Raw genomic sequence first — 19196 nt, 5'->3', positions numbered from 1 at the left:
TAAACTACACTACACTTTTTTATGTTTTAAACAAAGAATATTTTTTTTTATTTAATGAGCCGTACAGGTGCTAGTAGGCAGATATTGTTTACCTTTGGGAATTGCCAAGCTAGCTGTTTTCCCCAGTTTCCAGTCTTTATGCTAAGCTAAGCTAACAGGCTGCTGGCTGTGGGCTACTATTTACTGGACAGTTATGAGAGTGTTATCAATCTTCACATCTAACTCGAATCGTGAATAAGCGTATTTTCCAAAATGACAAATTTGAAATTGAAAAATTGTATTTTACTGGCAACAAGCAGTAATCCATTACTAATCAATAATTAATAATCCAATGTGTCTTTGTTATTTATGGATCAATTTCTTGTTGCAAACACCAAATGGTGTCAGAAAAAGATGACAAGAAAATTGGTACACTTGAAAATTAGTAATAGTTTAGTAATCCCTAAATGGTGATTAGATATATATATATATATATATATATATATATATATATATATATATATATATATATATATATATATATCATAATCTTTAAAGTTTTTTAAAACTTTCATTTTATGATCTGATCACAAAAATCTTGCTACAACTCGACTCTGCTCTTGAAGTGCTATAACTACATTAGATCAAACATTTCATTGTTTTCCCCTCTGCCTGTTCTCATAGATATTACTACCTTGCGTTTCGGGCTCACCAGATGCCTGAGACCAGCAAAGAGAACGTTGTCGCCATACTGGAGCGGGCCAAACTGGAAGCCTGGGTGCTGGGGAAGACAAAGGTAATGTAGTTATTACACCAATAAATGAATCAATAAATACATTTGTGTTTGTATTATACATTTAACCTAAAATCACCAATAATCATGTATAGAAACAGCAGTACAGAGATCTAGACTGAGATACTGGGGATATCTAACCTGGGCGAAACATTCTGTCAGGTTTTTCTTAGGTACTACCATGTGGAGCAGCTGAACCTGCTGCTGAGGGAGGTGATAGCTCGGGTGGTGGTGATGCAAGCTTACACTAAAGGCTGGCTGGGCGCCCGACATTACCGAAAAGAGAAGCAGAAGAGAAACCGTGGGGCTGTCATCATCCAGTCAGGTACACTTGTATTAATTAAACCGTAAACAGAGGAACATAACTTGAAAAAGTAAAAAAAAAATAATACAAAAATGCAAAAGAATGTGAAAATCCTGATGTATTCTTTTATCACGTAATGATGAAACAGGTGCAAATTTGATGAATTTGAACATGTGAATCTGACTGCTGGTTTCTTAATGACCTCTAGTCTATTATTTGCCTGTGAGTCTTCATAAAAGAGATGAGTTTGATAACCACAGCTTGACCTACATGGGTTAAGAGCAATGCTTCAGAGCAGACAATAAGACCTCAGAGAGTTCAAAGGGATCCATCCATCTGCCACCTGGTTTAGCAGTGTTTTGAAGTGGGATCTTGTGTAATATGTGAAGTCTATTTTGTTTCACAGAGGCAGGTCAGCGATCTCTTGCACACACACACACACACACACACACACACACACACACACACACACACACACACACACACACACACTGTCTCTTTCTCTTTCTCTAGCCTGGAGGGGCTATGTTGCTCGGCAGAACCTCAAGCAGATAAAAAAGGAGCGGGAAGAGGCCGCTATCTGCATTCAGTCAGGTAAAGAAATTTGTACATGTTTCTTCTGAACTTCTTTATATTTCCAAGTGCAAACCTCTGGAATTTCCCATGGGTCCGGTGGAAATACACGCCACTTTTTCATCAATTTTCAAAAGGAAAATGGATAAAGGCCTGAAAACCTTACGTCTTTGTGAAACACCTTTTTGATCTCAACGAGTGCCCTACGAAACAGTGATAATTAATTAATAATGCATAAAGAAAAGCTTTTGAAAGTTTGGGCAGCATTTGGTCCCCATGTTTCAGAAGAACAGTGCATACTGAGATCCTTTTTTTTCCTTTCATCTCTTTCCCAGTAAAGGCAAGAGAGGGGCTTATCCCTTCTGTTTCCTCACGACTTCCTCTCTCAAATTCCTGGCCTATTACACAGCTCTCACATACCAGAAACAAGATGCCTTTTTATACTGTCAACCTTTTCATCTGAAATGTAAATTAATTCTTACTCAGTGTGCCTTGACGAAGATCAAAGTGGGCACATTAACCTTCCCGGGCCCCCCCCCCCTTCACCTCCTCCTTGGAGCCTCTGACTGGAGGACAAGGGAGGGTGCCAAAAGGGGCAGGAGAGAGGAGGGCAGGGGGAGGAGATTTGGCATTGTTTCCCCCGGCTCTCCTAAGGGCTGCCCTCATCTGGCACATGGAGCATCTCAGTCGCCTGCACACCTTGTGTAAATGTCCTCCATTAAAACCCCTTGTAAATAAAGCTGCAGAATAGGTAAACATGGTTTTGGTGTGAGAAAAGCCTCTCTGTCGCCGCTGTCTTTCTCTTTAGAGAAGTGTGTTTGTGTGTGGCCGCTGGGGTTCAGGGGGGGTGGGGGGGGACCTGAACCTGACATAAGTGGGGCCTCAGCCCCCCGGCGGAGCACTCCAGCACATTCACATTGTGTGTTCTCTGCAGCTTATAGCCTTTGAGGTGGGCTGCATTTGCATTCTGAAAATAAACAGATGCCTTTCAAATGTATGAGCCTGGTGGCTTCTCAGATCTCAGCGGGGCCTGGGGGACATGCTCACCATCGATCAGATTAGACCATGCAAAATAGAACCATGGCTCAACAATGTACTTGAGCTTTATTTTCCTGCGCATATAATTTTACAAGAAAAACACAAAGCCTGTTGACGGAGTAAGTCATCAGGCTCCGTTTACTATCCATCTGAACCCAGTGTGTCTTAATAATCACACAGTGTTTTCCCACTGCTACACTACACTCCTTTAATGGATGATAAATACATTTCACAGGTTGTTTTAGTGCTTTAATACGTTGCTGTGAATTGTGTTAATTGCAACAATTATATTTGATAACTGCCTCAGTGGACTATGTGTATGTTGTTTAGATGAATAGCAGAGGGTTTTCTGACCATGTGAGCGCATGTCTGACATTCATATCCTGTGCAGCTTACAGGGACCATCGGGTGCGTCGGGACCATGTACCCCAGGGGCACATATGCCAACCTGAGGCTGGAGGAAAGACCACCAAAGAGGAGCATACGGGGTGAGCCTTGACATTTTTTGTCCTTCAGGATCGATTCTCATTGAAAGAATGTTTTCCTGCGGTTTTGATTTTTGTAATGTCTTTATTGTTTCTTCTTACAGCACAGACAATGGGCTTCACATATGACCTAAAATGAGACTATTAGAGACGGCTTATTGAGCAAGAAGTCTCACATACCTGTCACTCATATTCAGCCCTGCTGGACGGGCTCCTCTTGCACTGTAATGTATTGTTGTTTCAAGCAGAAGAGAAAGCTCCTCCCTAAGCACCACCTTTTTTCAGTTTTATAAACGTAATAAATATCTTTCCACCAAGATAGCACACTTGTCTGACCACAAAAGGGGCTGTGGCTGCGCTGGTCTCCAGATGTACGAGCTGAAGACTTTGTGTTTATTCAGCATATGGGCAGGCCAGTCATTAAGAAAGTATTTGCTAAGCATGAGAGCAGCCACCGACTGAACAGCAGCGGTGGTGTTGATGTCGGCTTTTAACTCCGTATTTAGCTTTTCTCCGAACCACAACTTACACATATAATTTATTACAAATACCCTAACGTTAGGTTTGAGATGACTAAACATGTATCTATAAGGAAAAGTATAAAATTTTTCTTTATGCACAGGAGTTTCAAAAAAGAACACAAATAAATTATGATAATGACAAATGTGTGTAGAGTTGCGTTGCCTATCAGCGCTCATGGTAAACCAAGTCATGCTTATACGAAATATCGTTCAAATCTTGGGTGACTTTTGGTCAAGCTGTGCATCTTTCTTCAGACTCAAACTCCAAAATACTAGATTTACACATCTGAAAATGTTATGCTTGTTGTATACTCAAATTGAGTGGAGCCTCATCTGGGATTTTTCTCTCAATGTTTACAATCATATTCCTTGGTGAGAAAAACTTCAAACCTCCACTTAACAATTCTGTTTAATCAGTGTTGGAATCTCTCCATATAGATTTATTTTGACATGATCTGGCCCATTTTCCTCCTGTAAGATCTATGTTCTCACCTACATGCTGTTCTTTTCCCTTTTGATATCCCTCCTCTCTGCCACGCATGAATTCTGTGTTTGCATCCAAATAACAGAGCCTCCGGTTGCATCACCAAGTCCAAACTGGATGAGATTTTGTTTTTCTGGACTTGAAGCATGACTGGCATGCATCATTGTGTTTGCAGATGTCTCATTTGGTGTTTTTTTTTCTTTTTTTAAATAATGCAACATTGAGTGATCATACACAGAAACATGTCTCTGTCTCACTCTCTGCAAATTGCATAATCATAAACCAGAGCTGTTTTTAACCATTAAACATGGAGACATATGCAATTTGTGTTCATTTCAGTTAGAAATGCTTGTTACTTTTACAGGTCAAACAACTCAGAAAGCAGGGAGGCACATACGGATCACATACATAGAGGAAATGTAAGTAACAGAATATCAATGAGCATTTTCTTATGCCTGACTTTAGCTGTGTATGTAAAATGCTGCTATTCTACAAAGCAGCTTTAACCCAGATTATTCTTTGGGAATTTTCTGAGTCCTTGAGACAAAAGACTTCTCTTGCTCCAACCTTCATCTCAGCGGAGAAGACAGGGTGGTACGGGAACGAGAGAATCAAAAGGCTGGAAATTCACGGCTGAGAATAAATGCTCGCTCTTCCCTGAGGTGATTTGTCTTTGCGCTCCTCTTTCTACAGATGTTAGACCCCTTTTTTAGTAAAGACCTGAGGTTCTTTGGTAGCACTTTGATATCCTACTCGGATTCAATATGTGAAATAGAAGAGCCACTCCGTGACTTGGAGCACATCACAGTCTTTGAAGTCTGATCCAATTTTTGCTGCTCACCATTTGATGTTGAAAGGATGAAATGAGGAAAATGTACAGTTTTTGCCAGTAACTCTGCTGAGCATATGTAAGATTAAAAAAGCAAAATCCTTTGGAGGATGTACTTAGAAATGTTAAGCAGATTAATACTTTCCTATAGCTCTTTTATTCAAAGATAAAATTAAATATGAGAGGAAGTCTGAATGAGCTGTTTTTTACCCTCACAATTAAGTCAGTGTGGTGCTGTTTGCTAGGAGGTAGGGCTAGTAAAGGGGGATATGCAATTGCATTAGCATTTGATTAACATTGCAAAGCACATTAATGGGTTTGAGTTATATGAGTGCCAAATTGTAAATTGTAAATAAATGAATACAGTGTCTACATGACTAAATTGAAAGAGAAAAAACACATTACAGAGCTTCCTTTAACTTGTGTCTATTTATCCGCTGCTTTCATTGACATTGCTCTTCTGGCTGTGTTTACGTCTCTTTCAAGGTTGGCCTCGACAGCCAAGACAGACAAGTGAAAGACTTCAAGAGAGACAAAGGCAGAGCAGAAGACAGTGTAACCAAGCCTTGCCGGGAGACAGCTAGACTGCGAGACATGCAGTGTAAACAAGGTAAGCCCAAGCAGAGCTGGCGGGTGCAGGTAATTACACAAAGAGACAGCAGAAATCCCGCCTTAATGGATAAAGTGCCAATTTTAATACAGGGCCCCTTTCAACCTTTCATCCCAGCCAATCCTCTGTTGCTATTCTTTGTTGACAGCAAAAAGAGAGCAGTGTTATGGGTGATCATTTCTGCGGTATTTTAATAACCCGGGTCAGCTCATCATAAACGTCTTATGGCATGTGTGGGGGGGGAGGGCTTTCGAAGTGGCAGGAGCACTTCAAAGCTTTCATTCTTCTGCACGGCGAGCCCTTCACTAAGGATCTCATCAATGACTCTAATAGACCTGCACAGTAACAGTGACAAGAAAATACACAAACCCTGATTTGTTGAACATATGTTTAGTTTGCTTTTTGCCCCAGGCGATGAATTACATTAATTCCTGCTGCCTGGGAGGCTGAGTGGGTGGCTGTACAGGGGGCCTCCGATTACGGCCGTCACCTAGCCCACCACTGGGGTAGCCTGGGTAATGGGAGCCCGGCCCTTCATTAATGTTATTAAAGGGGTATGAGGTAAGAGACGGAGGTGAAATAGCATTTAGTGGCACGGCTGAGAGATTATAGGGATTAGACATGAGAATGTAACACAGACAGGGCTCTCCAACGGGCCTGGGATTAGTGTCAGCATGCCACAGCAGGTCTGGGTTAGATAGCGGCTAATTCGGTAATGCTGCATACAGGTGACCCCCGCTCCCAGGCATCACTGCTGCTGAAGGGAGCCAGTGTTTGATGAATTTGTAATGTCAGGGTGATTATAGAGGGAAATGTTGCAGTAAATGCCAGTATGAGGGCATTTTGCTCAAAAGTATGTTTTGTCCTGTGTCACTGGAGCTTCCAGTCATTTTCTAAAAGACTTTTTAGATAACGGCGGAATTACTTTCTTGTTTTAATTTGTAGTTTGACACCCAGCTACCTAAGATGAGGATGTAGGATGTTTAATTTGATGTGTAAAAGTCACATTCCTATGCACTTAGGATCCCCTCACCATGAAATGTAGCCCAATGATCTACTTTTTACTGTATCACCTAATGCATTGATCCCCCAACCTTTTAGTCTGCTTGTGACCCCTGTTTATGGGCTGTGGCCTCATTGTGGAAATTACTTTTGAGCAGTTTAGATTGTTTAATTTGAAGGATTTTTCAAGGCAAGGTGAAAGTATCCAGAAAAAAGCATCTGTATTGCCTTGTTCATAACTAGTGCAAATCTCCATCATAAAATAACTTCAGTGTGGAATTGAAGATAATTTCAACCTATTTCCAATAGAAATCAGTTTGTTTTTACAATCATTTTCTAGAAATAAGGCTCTGTCTAGAAACAAGAAGTTTCTGCTTTAAACTAAAGAAAAATGATTTTTTTTTTGACAATTTATTTTTTTCACAATTGGTAAAGTGAAAATCTTCTCAATGCACTAGCAAATAGTTTCACTTGTTTTAAGAACTTTAAGACTTTAAGAGTGGTTATTGCATTGGTCAGGGACCCATTGGGGGTCCTGACCTCCAGGTTGGGAACCACTAATTGAATGCAACCTAAAACTTTTCTAGTTAAGTCTCACTGGCATCATTTATTGCAGCAAGTCAAACACTCCCAGACTTCTTTTTGTTATTAGGTAAAATGAAGGTTCTCTGTACTGAGTAAATTAGCCTTTGGCACATGAATAACGTTTCATATCTGACAGTTATATTCTATTTAAATGTCCCGACAAAAAGAAAATCCTCTTCCTCTTCTGCCATGGGCTTATTCTGTGTGGAGAGCACACAGGTTTTCAGGTATTCACCGCCGCCCCTTCTCCTGCCTCGTTTATGTTCTGAGGTCTGCTTGTGGCTCCAACTTCTTTCAGGAAACCCCATTTGAATATGTTAAGGGAGGCCACAGTGGCTCAGGCACCCAGGGCACACTTTGATCGCTGCAGATCTGAGGGCCTTTTTTTTCATCCCGAGGTTGAGCGAGTCATGGAAGCCTTGCCCTGCCAGATGTTTGGAGACCAGGCTCCTTCCTGTGTCTCATCCTGCTGTCGCCTCTGGTGATCGCATCGGTTCTCTCGGGCTGGAGCTCGACCTGGAGTGTTTGAGGACACCAGTGGAGAAAAACAGAAAATTAGCCATGGAAATCGAATTACCCCACCCCTACAGACACATGCACGCTTGCACACACTCTGTTCCCATTAATGCCAAAACACCGGGGCGTGACCTGGAACCTCTCAATGTGTTTGACGGACGTTGGGTCTTTTCTAAGTGATTTAACAAAGCCTAGTGTTGCACTCAGTCCAATTTACTTTCATGTATGAAACAAAGCAGATTAGGGAGTGAGAAAAATAGATAAAATAATATAATAAAATCTGTTTCACTGCATATGTGACATCAGGCTAGGCAACTATTCTCACTCTTTAGCAAAATACCTGCAGTGTTGCATTTTATGGTGGGAAGAGAGCATTAAAGCACTTTGTACTCCAGGCACTCTCAGATGTCTGCAGCACCAATATCTTTGATTTCCAGTGTTTTGTCAGTGAAAAAGTTACACATACACAGTGAAGTCATGTAAGCTGCACTCTCGAGACTATGTCACCTCTCGTCACCTGTCTCCCGAACCTGAATACATCATGTTTGGAAATGAGTCACAGAGGCGTGTGTAGAAAGAAAGCCTTTGCTAGCAAGCAGCAGATATGATCAGAGTGCTGCTTATGCTCCTCGGCGTGGTAAACAGGATGGTGCTGGGGATCAGTCAGAGCTGACTTTATGGTTTATGAAAGCTGAGCTACTTATGTTAACAGGCTTTTTGAAGATTATAGTTGTGGTAAACATACATGTCAAGAGAGAGACAGTGATAAAGTGGAGCAACAACACAGAGACCAATTACCTCTGCGCCTTGAAGATAGTTAACCTGGTCGTTTGAAGGGATGAGAAAAGAGAAAAACGAAAAGGGGGCTAAAGTAATTGAAGTTCATGTTGACTTATTGGTTATAGTTATGTCCCCTCAGTGCATAAAATGTTACAGTCAATAGGAATTGATTTTATTTGTAGCCCCGAGCTCTCTCTGGGCTTTATCACTGCAGCTGGGAGAGCTCATTGGAAATGTGAACGCTGTTTTACCCACACTGAGGTCAAACCCACACTCACCAGTACATCTCACTTTCCTCTCTTCTCGCTCCCTCCCTCAGCTCTTAAACGTCTTCCCATATGTCCTCCCACAAGGTTTGCAGCCACCAGGTGCTGCTCCACAACATACCACCACCACCACCTTCAAAGCAGCAGCAGCATCACCACCACATCAACATGCATCTGCCAGACAAATGATCCACCCTCTTCATGTTCTCTAGACAAATACGCTCCCACCCTCTCGCTGTCTCTCAGCCTTTTGATTGATCTGTCTGTCTCCACATATCGCAGCGTCTCAACCGGATGCCTTCAGTTATAGGCAAATTACAGGCTCGACATAGCGGCAGCAGAGATTTGGAAGGGATAGGAAAGACTCAACTTAACTGAAGGAGTTGCCTCTGTCTGACGCTACCTACGTAATCCTCTTAATGTCAGTGGGAGTAGTTAACAGGATGTACTTCCAAACTACTCATCATCACAATTCCAACAGAATAATCTCCTCAGACATAAAATCTAGGTGGAAAATGATACTCCAAGTTCTCTGTCATTTCACACATGTGGATTGACTCATTTGATGTAGTTAAACTAAGTTTTTCCAAACACAAAACCTTATGATTTTGTTATTGCTGTTGAAATACAGTTTTATATAGTTACATTTTTTTTATCTAATAAAATTACAAAGGATCACACCAATCAGAAGAGAAAAAGCTTAATGCCATCATTTACATATTTCATCTATTTTTAGCCTGGTTTCCTTGTAATTCATGTCTCCCTCCTCACTACTTACATGAATTATGTCTGTGACAAATGTTTGACTTCCACAAAGTTCCGAGATTTTTCCTCCACGCAAACATTTCTTTAGAAGTCAAAGTTCCAAAACTGCTGTCAGTGGAAATGATTGATTTCAGTGTGAAAAATTGTTGTAAGTAACAACATCCTCTGTTTGCATTAGTGAAAACAGATGCAGGAACAACTTTTTTTCAGCATTATCTGCAGGACTTGACCAGTCTGTCTTATAATTTAAAGCACATGAGTTGCTATTTTAGTATGATGTCCAAAATGACGAGAGCGGTAATAAATCTCAGGAGCCCTAAAAAGTTCTGGAAATCCTCTATAACCCTCTACAGTGATCTGTTTGCAACTGAGAAATTGTGTGTGTGTGTGTGTGTGTGTGTGTGTGTGTGTGTGTGTGTGTGTGTGTGTGTGTGTGTGTGTGTGTGTGTGTGTGTGTGTGTGTGTGTGTGTGTGAAGAGGCGGTTGTGAGGTAAAGAGAAGGTCTGGGTTGCACATGCCTCATTTAGACATCAAAGGCCCCTGCTGATGATTTTTCCTTATAATCCATGCCTTTTGGTGCCTCTGCTCCCTCCATCTGAATAAACAAAGCCCAAATGGTTCTCTGTGGTCTGGGAGAAGTCAGGTGATTGCAGCACGTGATTTGGGAAGTAAATCGATACATCTCTAATTTATTCCACTAAAAATCTTTTAGCAGCTCTTTTATCTTGTTTCTGAAGAGCATTCTGATTTTGAAGGGATTTCAAAGTGGTATTTAGAGATGTAATACGAGTCATCTGATGCTCTTTGAAAATGAAAGAAATACCTATCTCAAAAAGAATTCTAGCCCTTTTTATCTCAAGAAGAAAACATGTACAATATGTAAGTTTCTCACTGAGAAGAGCAAACTCTGCTTGGCTTTCTTTTGATATGGAGAAATCAATATTGTATGAACCGCGCTGCCTCTGTATACCCAGTTGACCATTATTCCTCCCCACCCCAAACAGCAGACATTACCCACCATCATTTAGCAAACCCCCGGTGTGAGCCACTGATTGACCCCTTCCCAGCTCTGCTGCTCATGTCCAAGCCGTGCTCCCCTGCCAGAGGCCAGTTTGGCAGCCTCCTTGCCTGTAATATATCTGTGGGAGCAGCATTCCTCTGGGGCTGGCCTGGATCAAATGGCAGTGATTTCCCAAACAGAGGCACATAGATGGGAGTTCTGACCCATCCTCTGATCTGCTACACGCTCTAATCGCTGCAGGTCAAAATGGATAAATGGTGATGCTCAACCCCCGTGTGTCGTGTTTCGGGCTCCAGATCTGCAGCGGTATATCCAGCAGCTGAGCTATTTTAGGAAAACATCTCAATTGCGATTTTCTCAACCAATATTGCAATAGTGATTTAAAATGCAAATATTTTTTATAAACGTAATTACAGCCATGTATTTGTGTTTTTAAACAAAATATGATCGTACTAACCACAATCATAAATTCATCTTGTGTCTATAAAAAAACAATAAAGTAATGCAGTTGAATGGTGTTGAGCTAAATCTTAACGGCAGCATGCTGACAATGACCATGTCATTGCTAAACATCAGAACCATAGACTGTTTTACAGTCAATGAGCAGAACACACCATGTATCTTAGTTTGGCATGTAGGAATGTTATCAGTTTTGCAAGTATTAGGTCATAAACCAAAGTATTACCCTAATTCAATTTTTGACCCGATGATGATGAAAAGTCCGGCAATCACCAAAGATATTATAATTCATCCAAATGTGTTACCAAAGTTCACGGTGGCGCTGGAGGAAAAGTCAGCAGGATTCATCCTCCAGGGATAATGGCTATCTGACAATCCATCTAAGAGCTGTAGAGCTATTTCAGTCTGGACCAAAGTGGTGGTCCGAGCGACAGGCGATGTCATCCAGCAATGTCGCTAGTGGTTAAAAATGATGGTGGTGTTACTTCCTCGACTAAACCATTTTAACTAAAGTGTACAGACACCAACTTGCAGAGAGCATATTACTCTAGAAACAGCCATAACTTATTTTTTTTTAGCTTAGTAAATTTACCGGCGACAGTCGTCATTACATAGCCAGAGAAAACAGATTTCATCTTTTCGGTACAGCAAAGGGTCTTGCTTGTACTGAATACAGTTCAGACTCTTTTATTTTTGTGAAGTTGCTATTATGTTATAGAAAAACAAGACAAATGTTGGTTGAAAACACAGGCTATGCAGTCTATTTTACAAAGCGATTGAATTTTGAAACTTTGTTCAAGGGCGTTAAGATTCATTATTAGTGATTGAGTGCTTTGATGCAATTTCAGGGGAATAAAACATTTGCTTATCAAATCCATTTCTGCATCATTAGCAGAACAATGTCCTACATACAGATACTGTTTAACTTAAATGTAAGGTGCAAACATTTTATTTGTGCTGGTTTCTTTTCTTTTCATCCCAACATGTCAACAGAAACAGTAGCTCTTTTAGGTCTCTCAAAGCAGTGACGCTGTACAATTTATCTCAATGTAATATTTAAACCTAAACGCTTTTGATGCAGCCAAATCAAGCTACTTGTTCAGAAGAAAAAAACACAGCTGTTTTTTCCTCAGTACATGAGATCTATCCAAATATCCTCTAATACTCAGGGGTGACAAGGATTCACACAGTGGACGGTTAGCACCTCTGAGGCATGGATAAATAAGATTCACGGTAAAAGTTAGCTAATATCTCAGAACAGACTGGAACTTTCTGGGCATTTACAAAGTGTGACTTTAGTAAACCTGCACTGGTTTGAATAACATCAAGAAAGCCGAGGAAATATGGGGGGGTGGAGGTGGGAGCTTGCCCTTTGATGTATAGGATTGAGATGTGATGAGGTCTGTTCAAAGTGAGTACAAAGTAGTGTTAAGATGGAAAAAGCAAATGCAGCTTTAGTCAAGGTAGAGAAGCCGAGGTAGCAAGAGATGATGAAGAAATGTCCTGTCTCACCCGAAAACGTAGGCAAAGAAGATGAAACGTTATCTGACATTAAATATAGATGCTTCCTTGTAAAGGTGTCTTGGCTTTAAAACACACTTTTGTAACCTATGAATTTTGAAACCCTGGATGTGCTGTAGTAGAAGAATATAATAAGCCTTTCTAATTGACTTATGTTTGAATAATCAGGTTATCACGTAGCTCGTTATCTTTAGTAAGTCGTCATTAACTTTTCTGTGGGGAATGAATAATTAATTCTTTAGTACACTGTTTTGAACAATCAGGGAAAACGTCATTCCGCCAAAGATTCGGGCATCTGCTGGAAGAAAAGCAGCAGAGAGTAGAGAAGAAGTCATTCAATGGGTGGGCAGTGATAACTTAATACTTACTCTGTGTAACAGATTAGTCACAACTCACATTTGTGTCTTTGGGTTCAGAAGTAGGAGGGTGAACTTCTACATCTAGAGTCCTGTAGATCTGCTGAGTCAGCGTATGATTTTTTTCAGGTCCTTTGTTCAAATGTGAATGGTTGTCACTTCACTTTAAAGGGTCAATTTATCCAAATCGCCACAAATCAAATTCTAAAAACTTTAATTGAATTGGGGTGGCAGCAAACATCTCAGATACAGATATCTTATGACCTCAACAATTAAACCAAACCTATAAGAGGCACCACAAGGCCCATGTGGAAAAAAACATTTTGATTTAGGTGAACTCAGCCTTTAAACATACAATATGTAACTTTCTGCTGCTAGGGGTCTCTCAATCAAAACAATGTATGGTAATCACAGACTTTTGATGACGTTGTGAACAGGGTTCAAAATTAACTTTTTGGTCCACCACCCGAATGGCTAGTGAATGTTCACATTTGACAAGCCACTCTATAGATTACCATTGCTTTTTTTGGCTGGTGAGTGAATCAAATCTACCAGCCACTTGCATACTTTACTAGCATTTGGCTGGTAGATGGTGCTAATTCTGAACCCTGGTTGTGAAGTTGCGTGGAATTATGGGAGTTGTAGTTTTAATTGCTAAACACTATCGCCGATTAGAATGCCTCTGTTTACGGAAGAGTTTACGCATTCAAGTTTATTCAAGTTACGTTTATTCATGTCATTCTAATAAAATATCTATATCTATTAACATATTTCACATGTCAATGTCACCTTTTGGATGTTTTCAACACCGGGGTGAAAGGGGTTTGTTGTAACGTTACCCAACGACTTTGAGAGACGGGTTTGGGTGGGGGTAAGTGGCGCAATCTCCGGTCTGGCGAGGATGGCCGATGTTGTGCAGCAGCGGAAGATCTCCCAGCTGCCCAGAATTATCTCCCTATTCACTTTTTTGTAATCTTAACTAGCTGGTCATTTTGGTGCCTAACCCCCGTTTTGTCGGGTTAATTTAGCTAACTGTAAAGACAACTAAACGCGAAGGGTGAAGAAATTCTGCAGGGAGGAGATTTTCGGCATGCACACCGGTAACTCTAAAGGAGAAGTAACGTTACGGATGGCCGCTGTTCTGACACGGGTGCCTGCTGATATGGTCTGTTTCCCGACGGTTCATTAAACTGCCGTTAGCGCTGGAGTTAAATGCTGGCCAGGTTTGGATTGCTGTAATGATAGTGGCTTACTGCTAGCTGGCTGAGGACTAACGTTAACTAGCTATTGGGGATTAATAAAGAGTATAAAATATGTCCCGGGGCTGTTGTCAGCGCTCATCCCGACTGAAGTCTCTTAGCGCTGCGGGAGTGAGGCAAACAGACCGGGGTGTGCTAGCTGGCTAAATTAGCATTAGGTTAGTCATCTATCTATACAGCTAACGTTACTGATGAACTTATTCGTGGGTTAGCCCAGTCCTGTTAACCGTGGTCAAAACAATTATACTAAAAATAACTTTATGAGCGTGTTGAATGATGTCATAACCTTATAATGTTACCCACCAAGCATTAGCATTAACTGCCTCTCAACCAGCACATTGTAGTAGCCTAACAGTAAGCTTGATCGATTTATATCGAAATCAATCAATATCAATAAATAAGGTCTCTGCTGTATTACTGTGTTGTAAGTGGCATGTAATCAATGAAATAATTATGCCATGTGGCAGAAAAAAGCAGTATTACAGTAACTGAGTGTAACTCTTTCTGTGAGATTGTATGATTTACAATTACTCTCGAACGTATCATCTGGGTGCCGGAGTTTTGACAAAAGTTACAGCAAAGAATTTCTAATATGGGAAGAAGTTCCACTCTCTCGTTACTTCCGGCTTCTGAACTGGTTGCAGTTCCACCAGAGTTCCATATAGGGGGCGCTCACAGGCCAGTGCAGAATGAATGGGACTCTATGGAGCTATACCCCTCAAAATCCACTTTTCTCAGGATATAATTTTTTGTCTAGTAATTTGAATGTTGCATTTGAAAGGGGAGGCTAAGAAAATACACACTGCTGGGTGTTAGATTTTTTTAAAGTGGCTTTTTTGTTCTAAAAAGCCTTTTAAAATGTCAATGACGTCATACACATATACGGCCAGAGATTCTGCTTTACGGCAAGCTCTGAGTCGCTTCCTTTTTTCTCTCGAGGCCTCGACAACACAGCTAACAGGTAAGGCTCTCCCTGTCAATACACGTGCTAGAAAGAGGTTTGCTAATGTTTTAAAGACCACGCCGAAATATTCACTCTGACATTCTGATTCTGATGCCGTCAAGCGGGATCTCCGATCGTAATCAGTCCTTCACTGACCAATCAGCATTCATTAGCAGAATGCTAGCGTGTTATGGGCAACAACGACTCAACCTGTAACAAATCGAAAGGGCATAAGTACTCGTTCATTCAACTTTTGACCTATAATCCATGTTGAACTTGCAAAAACTACAATCAAATCTGAGATTTCTCAACGACAATCAGGCGAAAGAGACAAATTTAGCCGTCTAGTTCCATAGAGTCCCATTCATTTTGCACTGGACCGTGATCACCCCCAGTGGAACTCTGGTGGAACTGCAACCAAAGTAGGTACAATGGGGCTTAATAGGGAGTGGAACGGCTTTCCGTAGACGGGCTTTGGTTACAGGAACCACAGGGGTCAAAGGTTATATGACGCCACTGACAGGCGACTAAACGAAAAGTCCTGTGTCAAAAATAAAATAACAGATTTCTCTGGGTTTGAAAGATGTTGGAAACATTTGGGATAGTGTAAGTACACAATTCAACAAAATATATAACATGGGTATAGTCATTTTTAGACATTTTAATGCAGAAATGTTACATATTGTACCTTTAAAGGAATAGTTCGACATTTTGGGGAAATACGCTTATTCACTTTCTTGCTAAAAGGTGATGACAAAATTGAAGATGACAAAACTGATACGATTCTCATCCTGTACACTAAGTATGAACTAAAGCTGGCAGCAGGTTAGCTTAGCTTAGCTGCGTTGTACTGCTGTGCAGTGATTTCTGTTCCAATACATTAAAATGTGCAACTTGACCCTGATCTTGTTAATTGGCAAATAATTACTTCCAAACCAACAATATCCCATATTGCTTACTGTTGGCTCTACTTTTGTTGAATATATTCCAGAAAACTGTCTTCAGCAGAAAAACTACACCTTGTAAAAGACTAAACAGCCACTCTAAACAACTCCCTGCAAACTTCCTCATTAAAGCCTCCCACCACAGCACATACTAACTACTTCTTTAATTACAAGATAAAAAATAAACATTTAACTCCTCACTGAGACAAATGTTTGATGCATTGGAAATAAATCCTCTACTTAAACTAAATGTATTGAATTGTCTCGCCGATTATTAAGTGTGTTTAAAATACTTTATTTACTCTCAGACTCTGACTACACATCCACAAAATATTATTATAATATTACAAATACGATTATCAGCCCTTTTTAAAGTTGCCACTCTTTTTCAGTGTCATCACTCTGCAGTCAATGTTAATTTTTGCTAGCTTGTAGCAACTTTTGAGATGTCACAGCTGTAACAGGAACTACATTAGTTTTCACTTGTTTCTATTGAAAAGGAGTGGTAAGATCTGATCTGAGCCTCAGTGTAAACACATTCCAGTCTCACCTCTGCCTCCTCCATTGTAGCTATTTAGCATATTGAACTCTTGCTTGTTGTTCACCTGTGAGGAGAGATATAATTAGATGTGGTTTATATAATGTTAAACTGTTATTGAGTCAGCTCATCGATGAAATTACATAATCTTAAACCTAAACCGAATATAAATTTAAAATATGTTTCTACCACTTTGTCACACTAGGGTGCAGATTTAAAAAGTGGAGGGCAGAATCTGTTTACTGCTCCTGTCATCACCATGACTATCATGTCGGTGCTTGTTGTTGTTTTGCTTGGTTGGCTCCCTGCCCTCATTTTTCCTCTGTTGCAGGTCCAGTGATGAAGCTGCAGCAGAGAACTCCTCGCCGGCGGGGCCAGCAGCCCAAGCTGCTCAACAGCCCCGAAGACAGCCTGTACTACAACCAGCTAAATGTGAGTTCAAAGTGCCGATAAAGGCCTTTGTCTGACTTTGGTTCCACATGATAATACAATTAAACCTACCTGTGCCAGACCCTGGAGCCCCACCCCCACGCTTCTCTGCCTCTTGTCTTGAACATGTGCTTATGCTCTTTATCTGTTGCTTTCATGTCAGGATGTCTGCCTTCACGGTGAATAATTGATGTGGTTTATCAAAGCTGAGCAAGATGCATGCTTCATCAGACTCACTTGAGCCCTTTGATCAGAAAAAATTATGCTGTGACTTCTGATATTATCAGCATCTGCTCGCATTCAACACAAAATCACTTTGAATTAAAAATTAATGACTCTCTGCTCATCTTTTGACTGTGTGCTCTTGGCCCTTTCCTCAGAGAACTCTGGATTACCAGGGGAGCAAGAGGAAGCCGAGAAAACTTGGGTAAATAACTGCTTTCCTACTTACAGCAACTCTAAACAGAGCAGGCCCTTTGTGGAATAGGAGAATCCAGAAATGGAGTTGTTTTCTTATAATGTAAATGGAGAGCCGAAAATAACAGGCTTTTTATGAGCAGTTGCTCTGCGTCATTAGAGAGGGGGTTACATATTAAGGCTTTGTCAGCATGCTAATTTTAATTGTTGAAGGTCTGACTTGGATTTGTACTATAAATTACATCGTGGTTCAGCTCAGTATACTTAAGAAAACACATGTGCCTCATCGCTGCATCTGCAAATATTGTTTTTATTCTAAATGTCTAGTTTTTCACATCAAGACTGTTCTGTATCACAGTTACTTCTCACCACTTTCTTTCCTATCACAGTCAAATCAAAGTGCTGGATGGAGAAGACGAGTACTACAAATTACTGTCAACTGTGGAGTCAATCCCTGAGGAAGAGCATGCGACCGCCCCCCCCTTCCACTCTTTCTAGTGGGCCTCTCGTCAGTCAGAGCTGAGCCTTAAAACCATGTCAACCGGTAAGACAGACGCACAAGACATGCAGACAGACACTCCAAAGAACATCCTCAGTGTTGGATGTGCTGTGGTACTGTATGTGGAGCAAGTAGCTGCAGTGCAGAATAAGTGACCTATACAGGTGATGCCCTCAGCTGTTAATCCGAAGTGGTCGGAAAGTGTTTACAGGAACGATTTTCTCATCAGTGAAATTATTACAACAGTTTTCTCTAAGCATTGTCCTATATTTTGTGTAGTTAGCCACCACAGTTTCTCCATTTCAGCTCAGGTTTTATAGCCATAATGCTTGCTTATAGATGTCTGCAGATGTCTCTTATCAAACATTTTTTCTATTCCTGTGCTTGACTTGCTGCTATTGTGCTTCTCAATGTGGCAAAAATGTGTAATGTTATTATGGTGTTTGTCATTTTTCCAGAGGCTTTTTCGGAGTCTTAAAACCTGCATCAAATAAGAAATTATCAATCATCTTACAAACTGCTGTGAAATGGTACAGATGTTGTATCAATAAAAGAATTAATGACAATCCATGTAATGTGAGGGGAGGTTTCATTAATTAAAAACATTTTGCAAAGTCACAATGAAACACTTACATGCTGAGCACCATTTGTTTAGATGTTGTTAAAGTTTTAATGTCAGATGTTTAAGCTCTATGCCAGGGCTGCAAGAAATGATTACTCTTATTAGCCGTGTATGTACTAATTAGTTATTGATTGGTTATTCAGTCTATGATATGTTGAAAACAATGACAAATGCCTGAGACAAAACAAATGTCTTCAAATTGTTTCTTTTGACCGTGTGTTTGACCATCAGTCATACTATTACATTTATAATGACGCAAACTGAAAAAAAGCAAACAAGTCCTTTGATTTTAAAGCTTTACCCAGCATATGTTTGGTGTTTTATCTCAATAGAAGACAACAATATCAGTTTGTTTCTTAAAATTAAAAGGATCATCGGTTATTTTCTGTCAGTTGACAAATGTTATTGTTTCTGCATTGCTCCACATTTACTCTGAGGAGCCCCTCATCTTGCAGGCCGCACGTTTCTTGTTAAACTCAGTGGTGTTAACTTGACTTGGTAACATGTACCTATTTTTGAGCATTATGTCTATTGTTTAAGACGGACCCAGAGACAAATCCTTCTGAAACTCCAAACTCTCCCTACGAGTTCTCCCACAGCGAGCCGCTGTAGTTAGAGGGGCTTTGTGCTGTCTGAGTGCTGGAATCACTACATATAG

The 19196-nt window shown here is 40.6% G+C and overlaps 1 protein-coding gene across 6 annotated transcripts in view; it reads left to right on the top strand.

Annotated features, from left to right (window-relative positions):
- myo3b (myosin IIIB) overlaps window positions 1-19196 on the top strand; it is a 68573-nt gene that overhangs the window by 43765 nt on the left and 5612 nt on the right. For all 6 annotated transcript variants that reach the window (XM_031297877.2, XM_031297849.2, XM_036004409.1 and 3 more), the window contains 9 exons: window positions 664-775; window positions 935-1097; window positions 1590-1670; window positions 3079-3175; window positions 4542-4596; window positions 5493-5616; window positions 16903-17003; window positions 17381-17427; window positions 17807-17961. In XM_031297877.2, the coding sequence (XP_031153737.1) occupies window positions 664-775; window positions 935-1097; window positions 1590-1670; window positions 3079-3175; window positions 4542-4596; window positions 5493-5616; window positions 16903-17003; window positions 17381-17427; window positions 17807-17915 (889 nt within the window). In that variant the 3' untranslated portion in view covers window positions 17916-17961. The remainder of the gene's footprint in view (window positions 1-663; window positions 776-934; window positions 1098-1589; window positions 1671-3078; window positions 3176-4541; window positions 4597-5492; window positions 5617-16902; window positions 17004-17380; window positions 17428-17806; window positions 17962-19196) is intronic.

Source organism: Sander lucioperca, chromosome 8 (assembly GCF_008315115.2).
Source record: "Sander lucioperca isolate FBNREF2018 chromosome 8, SLUC_FBN_1.2, whole genome shotgun sequence".
Classification (NCBI taxonomy): domain Eukaryota; kingdom Metazoa; phylum Chordata; class Actinopteri; order Perciformes; family Percidae; genus Sander; species Sander lucioperca.
The sequence above is the reverse complement of the archived record's forward strand: the minus strand, read 5'-3'. Positions and strand labels throughout refer to the sequence as shown.